This window comes from Netta rufina (assembly GCF_964035555.1).
Source record: "Netta rufina genome assembly, chromosome: 16".
Taxonomy (NCBI): Eukaryota; Metazoa; Chordata; class Aves; order Anseriformes; family Anatidae; genus Netta; species Netta rufina.
In genome coordinates this window covers 1,001,015-1,010,126 of record NC_140140.1, presented here as the reverse complement: position 1 = coordinate 1,010,126, position 9,112 = coordinate 1,001,015, and the positions used below count along the sequence as shown (strand labels likewise).

The window sequence follows — 9,112 nt, the reverse complement described above, 5'->3', positions numbered from 1 at the left end:
GCGCTGTGGTTGCTGCCTTGGGGCGGCTGCGGGTGAGGGGAGGATGAGGCAAGGGGGCAAAGTGGCGGCGGGCGACTATGGCGTGTGGGGGAGGGGGGGGGTCACGATGACGTCACGCCACGGCTCCGGGCAGTGACGTCACCGCGTTGCTACGCGACGGGCCCACAGCTCTCGCGCGACAACGCCCCCTCCCTCCCCGCTCCGCTCTGCGCAGGCGCGCCCTCCCACCCCGCAGCCTCCCTCTCGTTCCCCACCATAGAGTTGGCGGAGGCGCCGGCTAGAGCGGCCGCGACGCTCCCGGAAGTGGCGCGGTTTGAGCCGGCGGGCGGCAAGATGGCGGAGTGAGTGCAGCGGGGGGCGGCCCGCCGGGGGGCGGGGACCGTTCCCCTCAGCGGAAGCCTCCCTGCGCCCGGCTAGGGCCCCCGGGGCAGCACGGGCGGCTCCTGGGCCTCGGGGCTGGGCTCTGCATGGGGGGGGGGCGCGGGATGGTGTGATGAGCTGCGGGGAGCAGCCCGGGGGAAGGCCGGGCCCTTGGGTGGGCCCGAGTGGTCCCTGGGTGGGCCCTCAGTGGTCCTGAGTGGTCCCCGAGCGGCTCCTGCAGGCCGTGGGCCCCGGACGCTGTCAGGCTGGGTGCCGCTGCGTCAGGCTCTCGCTGCCTCCCCCAGCTGCGTTGCAGGGTGTTTGGTGCCAGCAGCGCACGAAGACACTGGGCAATAAAAACCTCAGTGTATACGAAATTCCACCATTTGTCCGGGATCAGAGAGCGCTTCTGGAAGCAGCCTGCATGTGTTGGTTGTGGCACAAATCGGTGTGATGTGGGGTTTCTGCGTGCTGTTTCTTGGCTAATTCTTTGTCATGCTGCTCCCAGCTGGTGTAATCACATGTTGTGTAATCCTGACAGGTTTGCAAATGTCACCCATGAAGCCATCAATGTCACCCTCCGCACCACGCTGGCTGCTACCACCAAGCTGGTGGTACCTACACCTGCTAAACCTATCCTTCCAGTGCAGACTGGAGTCCAAGCACAGCAAGAGGAGCAATCTAGTGGCATGACAATTTTTTTTAGTCTTCTTGTATTAGGTGAATGATGAACTGAAAGTCTCTTAATCGCTCTTAAGCATACTCTGCATGTGAGGATGTGGGCTGACTTTCAGAATCTTTTTCTCTGTGAAACGAAGTATTGTATAGGCACAAGGACTGAGAAGAGTTGGGTGTATATACACATACAATTAATCACCTGGCCTCCCCCAGACCCATTGAAAGAGAGGCCCATTGCAGACCTTTTCACGTTGATCTCAAAGTGCAGACAACATGTTTAATTGGCTTCATGTTCTTAATCAAGCACATGGCATATGTGTATGTATGAGAAAGATGCTGTCAGAACGCCCTGTGGTGCTTGGATCTCTCTTTGAGGAGAGAATACTGGATGGATTTCAATTTTGATTGGTTGTAGCACTTCCAGACATCGCTCAAGATACTTTGTTATATAGGGCGATGCCAGACAGTTGGGTTTACCTGCACGGGTACTAAAGTACAGTATCTATTTGTCTGGCTCTGTCAGGTTTCTAACATTCTTACCAGTGCAAGAGCTACTTGCAGATTGCCATAGTTATGCTAACATTGTTACACATACAGAGGGATTTTGAATGGCAGATGCCCACCCAATTCTCTAGTCTAGGCTGTCATCTTTCCTTTAGTAGAATATAGCTGTCTCCTACCATCTGCTTAGAGCAATGCTGTAGTCAAAACTGTAACAATAACAAAATTTTCACAGAGGATTACTTGTCTGTTTTCTTTTGTGTGTGTGCATGCTTGGTTTCTCCAAAGCAAGCTTTGCTGAAAGAACCTTTTTTCTGCCAGACAGGTCAGCTAGTCTTCCAAGTGGTCACTCTTGCCTGTAGCAAATGAAGGAAATAATAGTGAAATGTGGAGTTGAAAGCAGATCAGAAACTTCTGCAAATCATATGGATTAAAAAATAAATAAATTATTTCTACAGTATCAGTTTGTCTTCAAAGAAGGCTGATGTTTTCCCAGTGGTCAGTGGTCTAGTAGAATTTGAACAGAAATGAAAGACCAAAGCAAAATGCAGTAGTTCAGAAAACTTGTAAGATTAAAGTCAAAATTTCTAAGTATGCATGTCTCGTGGATTCTAAAAGGTCAGAAGAACATTAAGAACAGAGCTATCATTTATTGACTGTGTTCCAGCCTGCTTATGCCAGTACGATAGCTTAATGCATCTTGAAAGCATCACCCTCAGGACAGAGGAGTCCCATGAACAAAGTAGAACTAGTATAAAAGCTTATTGTTCGTAGTTACTGCCATTCATAGTAATCTCATTTAAGAGCGTAGTAAGGACAAACATGAATGTGCCGACAACACTCAAATCTGGATGTTATGCACTGTTATGGCCTTTAAGATGTTCTAAACTAGGATCAGAAGTAGATCTGTTCTGAGCTGCCTGTGTCAAATTCAAGCCCCAGATTTAAAGTCCCTGAAGCAGTATGAGGTAGTTTCCAATCCCAGATTTCCCATGGCTTGTTCATCTGTTCAAACACCACTTCATTTTCAATAGCCCACTGAGCCAAAAAGTCATACCTGTCTGTTCTGCTGCATCCGTGGGATCCAGGAATTCCCTTCTGTCACGGGTGTGCCTACGGTACACTTCCTTAGGGGGACACTTGAATATTCTTACAACCTGTCCAGAATCATGCTTCTTCCAGCCTTTTGCCTGTTTTACTCCTGCTGTGTGCAAGTGCCTGGGGGAGATGGCATGCTGCAAATACAAACTAAGCAGTCCTACACAAGGAATAGGTGACAAGCAGCTAAGGAATCTACTGGGCTGCCACACAGTATTTCTGGTGGTGGGAGGTGCTTCTTAGGCCATGGTTGCTTTTTATTTTATTGTCAAAGTGAAGTAAAAATAGTAGAAAGAAGCTGGCACTTAGACCTGCTAAATGGAAAGCATATTTGTGCTTGCATTGGAGTTCACTGGAAATCTGCATGGTACAGATACCTTTATGGATCTGTCACGGGCAATAGCAGTATGGAATGCTTTTAACACAGTAATCCTAAATGTCTTTGTTGGACGCATATTATTTGTGCTTAATGGATAGGAAATTGGTCAAAACTCAGTAGTACTGATGGACAAGTGTACAAAAACTGCTTGGGGTACGTGATGAGGTTATTGCTCCAGCAGTTTGGCAGCTGGCAGTCAAATGTCTGAGTTGTTAGTTCCTGAACTGCTGCAGTTCTTAGTACAGTATTTAAAGTAAGCTGTTTCAGTCTGTGTCAAAGTATTATGCTGTAAACACCGGTGTTTGAAAACTGATGGGTCAATATTGTGAAGATTGGTGGAGTAGAAGTGGAGTAAATGTAGGGAAATTAGTCCTGCCAGTCTTCCTGCATGGACCTGTCCCTGCTTGTCACTCAGAACCCGCAGTTATGGCCACGAACAATTTGCATGCCAGTAAGTGAGCAAATATGGTGTATTTCTTGAGGCCTTGCTCAGTCTGTAAGCCCATCCTTCCATCCGTTCACATGCACATAAATAAAATGTCACACTTGTATAGGAGCAGGGCGTGTAAGATAACAAGGGCGAGAATTATCCGAGTGATTCCAATTCCCTAGCACAGGAGAGGAGGACAAAAAAGAGTGGTAGTTGTATTTATGAGCTTTGTACTTTGTGATGCTGTACAGTGAATGCAGATCATGATGGAGGTCCCAGTAGTTCATGGGTGGTGTGAGCCAGCAAGTCACGCCAGAGCTCTGAGTTCCTGGTGGAACATATTGCACCTTTCAGACTGTAAATTAAAAGCAGTGTTCTGAACCAGCTGCAGCGTGGCTGTTGTGTTGTTGTTAACTAGGAGGAGCAGTTAAACTGAATCACCAAGAGCTGTTCACGGAAGCGAGGTCATTGCAGTTGCCACTGGGTTTGTAAACTGCACAGTTTGAAACAGTCTCTGCTGCGTTTGGCAAGCCACAGTTTGATTCCACCTATGAAATGCTGTTGACTGCTTGAGTTTCAGTTGCTTTCTGTCAAAATGCGAGCAGTAATTGTTTATATCCTAGGCCATTGCTGAAAGATTTTGTAGTGAATAGAGCAAAATGCATGTATTGTGGAGATGCAAGCCAGATGTTTCTTTGTCTGACTCTTAGTTGAGCTAGATTAAAACGGGAGAAGAATTTCAGTTCAACATGTAGAGTGTCCAAATAAAAATTGGTAGGAATTTAATGATCTAGGTTTATGTGAGTCAAGATATTTAAGCAGTTACCCATCCTGCAGCCTCATAGCACCACTAAACATGAGCAATAGACTCTTCTGAGGTTCCCAAAACAAGAAGGAAGCAGCCATGAGACTGTTACTGGAACTAGGGGGTGGAGGGGTTGTGCTATCTTTGCTTTTGAAGATTTCCAAGCTCAACTGGATAAGGCCATGGACAACTTCTTTGACTATGAAGTTATCCCTGTTTTGAGTAGTAGGAGGTTGGATTAGATGACACAGAGATCCCTTCCAGTGTAATTTTTTTTGGTTCTGTGATTATACATTTACATAAAGCCCATTTCCTCAAAGAGAGTCAGGTACAAAAGAGTATAGCTCTGAAATTTTAATTAAGGCTATGTGTATATGTGCTTACATGTTTCACTTCAAAAATGTGGAAATGTTAGAAAAAAAAAAAAAGATATTAAAACTGCATGTTCTGTATGACTGCCATTTTTCACAGCTACTGTTCAGAGAAAATTTTCTTGTAAGCTGAATCAGCCTCTAAGAGTAGCAATATTTGTATTTTTAGAAGATAATTTTAAGTGCTAAAACTTGCCTCAGTTATTTTCTGTCATTTGTAGATTAATTTAAGTATTTCATTGAGAATTAGGAACCTAGAATTTGGTTATTTTCATCAGTGGTATTCTACTAAATCATTAGGAAAAGATTTCCTGCATGCATTTTAGAAATGCTACTTAAAAGCATATGTTATTCCCTGCTAACACTTCTAAATTTTCTACTTTTTTTTTTTTTTTTTTTTTTTTATTCCTTCACAGCTATCTGCATCATATTGGTGCATTTACTGATAAAATACCGACTGCATTTTTTACCAGAGAGTGTAGCTGTTGTTTCTTTAGGTGAGTAACCATGCCTTTTTTATATCAGATTTGTGTTAATTCAGAGATTCAGTAGTCTGTGCTTGAAATTCTGTGCCTTTGTGTGTTAGCCATCACTAGAAAGATGTGGAAAAGTGGATGCAGTGAAGAAAAACAACTAATTCAAATAATTAAACTGATGAAAAAAATCAAGAAATAGGCATAGGTACAGAGAGTGGATCAGCAAAACGACACAGGGGCCCTATAGGGGTGTCATTACCTAGGTATTTTGGCAACAAACCTCCATTCTGGGCTCTGCAAGGTGGGATAAAGCACTGACAAAGCACTCCAAATCATTCCCTGGTGGCCATACTCTGGCCTTGCCTTTCAAATGGTACATGTGTTTGTTTCAGTATCTGTAGGATTATGTCTATATATGTGATTTAGTCCAGGTGTGGATATAATTGTATCTTCAACACTTGCCCAGGACTTTCAGATACTTAGTTATCACTGTGCTAGATACTTAACTTTCCCAGTAGTACCATGACAAGAGCTATTCCTGTGACCTGAGGTAAAAGAACGCCACTCTTCATGATAATCACGTCCTTGCGTAATTTGTACCAAATCTGGAGTATTCCTAAATCTGCAGTTTTACATTATGATAGTTTCACTTAGTTGTGTGCTGTTGCTTCTGATTTATACATGTGTACATGAGAAGGAGATCAGGCCAAATACATTCATTATTTTCTTTACATAATGTGTAGCAATGTTTAAAAACCTGGTTTAACTAACCCCAGGAAACAGTTTTCCACCTGTCTCTGAAACATGTTTACCAGTATCAATGTGATATTTTTGCTTCTATTAGGAGTGACACTTTCACTGACAGCCCTTCTAAAAATACAGCACAAAGAGAAAGATGCTTAACAATAATCCTGACACAGTGTGGAGGAATGTAATACTTGCTGTATGGGTAGATTTTTATCTTTCTCCTGGGCTATGCTGTAATTTCTGGTACCTTCTTCTGTCGTACCTCTTCACTGCATTTTCACACCATTTCGCAATGGGAGGAAATAAGCTTTCTGGTGCTTGTGTAGTACCTTGCACTTTCTCGAAAACAGGAATCTTCTGGCATCTTTTTGGTGCTAGATTGAGAAAATCTTAAAGCTGTTACTTAGAAGAAAAACACATTTTTCCCAAGGTGTAACACCCTGAATTTTTAGTTCTCTCTATTTGATGCATGCCACATCACATTACCAGCATAGGAGAAGGTGCTGAAATTCAAAGAAAGATTGTCTTACAAGGTCATATTTGAATTTTGACATTTCTGTGCAGCTGAAAAACAGATAGATCTCTAAGAAATCTGTCATGGTGATAGTGTGGATTTCCTGGGTATTGCATGCACACCTCATCTTTATAGTAGCAGCACCCATCAGACTTCTTGTGTGGTTAGGCTTCTATCTACATGGAAAGATCAGAGCTGCTCTAGATCATCCTGACTTCTTCATCCTCATGGAAACTGTGCTTTGATTCCCTATTAACACACTTCTCTTTCCTCTCCTTCTTACACATTGCCAGTGACAGGTGAGATGTTTTGTTTGGTATATCTTCCAGTGTCTTGAAAGGTTTCAGAAGGACTTTTCTGTCTCTTCAGTATCCTTTGGTTTTGTACAGAAAGGTGAAAAGTGTTAATTTGGTTTCTAATCAAGTTAGTTACCATTGTTATTAAATAGCTAATTAAATTGAAGCATATTCCCCCATTTAAAGTGCAGCACTATATTGCTTGCTCTTGCTGGCTTAGTTTTGGATTTTCTTTGCTATCATTGCCATTATTCTGCCCCAAGCCAACTACTGGGCACCGCTGAAGTGTTAGGGAAGTTTGTGTCACTGCTCCTGCTGAAGGTTGCAGGGAGCAGCAGAGGCACAGACATTCTTCTCTTTCCGTTTTCTGTTCTTGGCATCTGAGCAGCAGGGCAGGGAGTTTTAGCTGTGCTGATATGTTCTGTGCTCCCGTCACTGCCAACAAAAGCCTGTTAATGAAACTGCTGAGTTTTCTTGCTATGGCTGTCACTATTACTCAAGATCAGTAAGGAACATCAGTGCATCATTTGAGTTTTCACACAGAAGCCGCATAAGAAACTTGCACAGTTCAGTTTTCAGTGTGCAAACCATTGTGCAGCTGTAGGCTGCCTCCCAAAGCAGACTGGATGATACCAGCAAATGCAATCCCACTAAGTCAGGAGAATGTTACACCCAATAGCAACCAGGCTAACATATGTCCGGTGTCACTTAAGCCTTATTTATTTAATTTATTGACTCAGTCGTATTTAAACTACTGTGAGCTCTTCTGACAGGCCATGGCATCTGTATAATCACTGGAATTGGCAGCTAATTGCTGGGCAGTGAACCTCTGTTACTGGTAATGATCTACACAGCTGCAAGAGCACAGTTTGAGTTTCAAGTATCCAGTTTTGCTAGCAGTGCCCGAAGTGAGGTGTGTCCTATTTTAACTTGTAAATTAAACAAATGTTCTTGGGCAGTTATTGAGGACTAATAAATGTGGCAGCTGAGCAGATAAGTAAGGTTTTCACAACTGTTTTTCCTGCCATTGTCTAAGCTGCTCAGAAGATTGTGTTTTACCATTTCTAGTGCATATTACTCTCCTGGTGAACAGGGCAGGAGCAGGTTCTCTAAGGGTAGATTTTGATCTTCATCCTTAAAAGGTACTGGATTTTGTTGGTAAAAATAATTGCCAGATTTTTTTTTCTCTCAGATTTGTTCCTGAAGTTGTTTGTACTAAGAAACTTTTTGTAATGTTATCTAAGGAATGAGGTTAACTCTTACAGACTTAACTTTCCAATTAGCCTCTTGACAAAAACACTGAACTGATCTTGCTGATGTAATCGATGGAACTGTCTGAAAGAAGACTGCTTTCGTTTACCTAGTGATAACAGAGGAGTAGTTTGTAAAGATATGTGGGGCAGGTTGTACAAACCATCATCAAAGTTTCATTCTGCTGCTCTTAAGCCATTGTGGTGATGCATTATTTTGTGCAGCCCTCTTCCATGACTTTACATAGCGTAAAATGCCACAACAGGCAGCTAGAACTAGCCTGTACTATAGGAAGATTTAAGTTGTGTAGTTCCATCTCATCCTTTTCCCTTAACCTCTGCTGTTGCCTTACACTTACATTGCCGGTCATTTAACTTCTAGATATCATGAAAGGATCTTCTCTTTTTGTGACACTGTTGTTAGGATCGGTTTATGATTAGCTCTTCTTCCAAAAGAGATTGGGACTAGCCATTTACTTGGGTGTCTTGAGCTCACAGGATACGGATGCCTAGCCCAGAGCCTGCAGACTGGTTTTGCCTTCTCCCAGTGGTCCCATTTCTCACAGTTGTGCTGGAGCCCTTTCACTTCTGCAGAAGTAATTTAAGGGATTCTCATTTCCATTAAATCCCCTCAAAACAGAGTTTTATGCAAGGTTTATCAATGCAAATTCATAAAATACTGAAAATTTCCTGGAAAGTGCACTTCTTGGAATCTGTACCCTCAGATGTATAGGCTCTGGTTGTTGGCTTGTTTGTTTTTTTTTTCCCTACATAAATTTGCTGAATGATACAAGTGTTGTCTGTGCCAGCTGAAGAAAGTGTTGCTACCCTGCAAAAATCAGAAATGTTACAGTCCTTGACTTCTGACATCATTTCCATCCCAGAATAGAAGGTCTGACTGTTAGTACTGAAATCTGTGTTTATCTGGCATGTGAGTGGCTGCGTCTGTATTCTGGCCTCCTTCAAAGGACACCAGACCTTTAATGTTCCTTCATTAACGTTTTGTTCTTCCTTTCCATATAAAGCATTTAATGGAACAAGTATTTCTATTTTCTGGAACCAATGCCTTCACATATTTTTGTATGAAAGAAGGCTTAAGCCTCATGGCTTTCTGTGTATGACACATCCATCAGCAGTAATCCATGTGATGCTATTTGTAAGGCTCTTTTGATAGCTATGGTATGAGGGAATGAAAAACACATGGGTT

General features: G+C 42.9%; 1 protein-coding gene across 1 annotated transcript in view; it reads left to right on the top strand.

Annotated features, from left to right (window-relative positions):
* Positions 1-286: 286 nt before the first annotated feature.
* SLC9A8 (solute carrier family 9 member A8) overlaps positions 287-9,112 on the top strand; it is a 29,300-nt gene continuing 20,474 nt past the window's right edge. Inside the window, exons 1-3 of the mRNA XM_084296697.1 lie at positions 287-341; positions 902-1,080; positions 5,039-5,119. Coding sequence (XP_084152823.1) covers positions 334-341; positions 902-1,080; positions 5,039-5,119 — 268 coding nt within the window. The 5' untranslated portion in view covers positions 287-333. The remainder of the gene's footprint in view (positions 342-901; positions 1,081-5,038; positions 5,120-9,112) is intronic.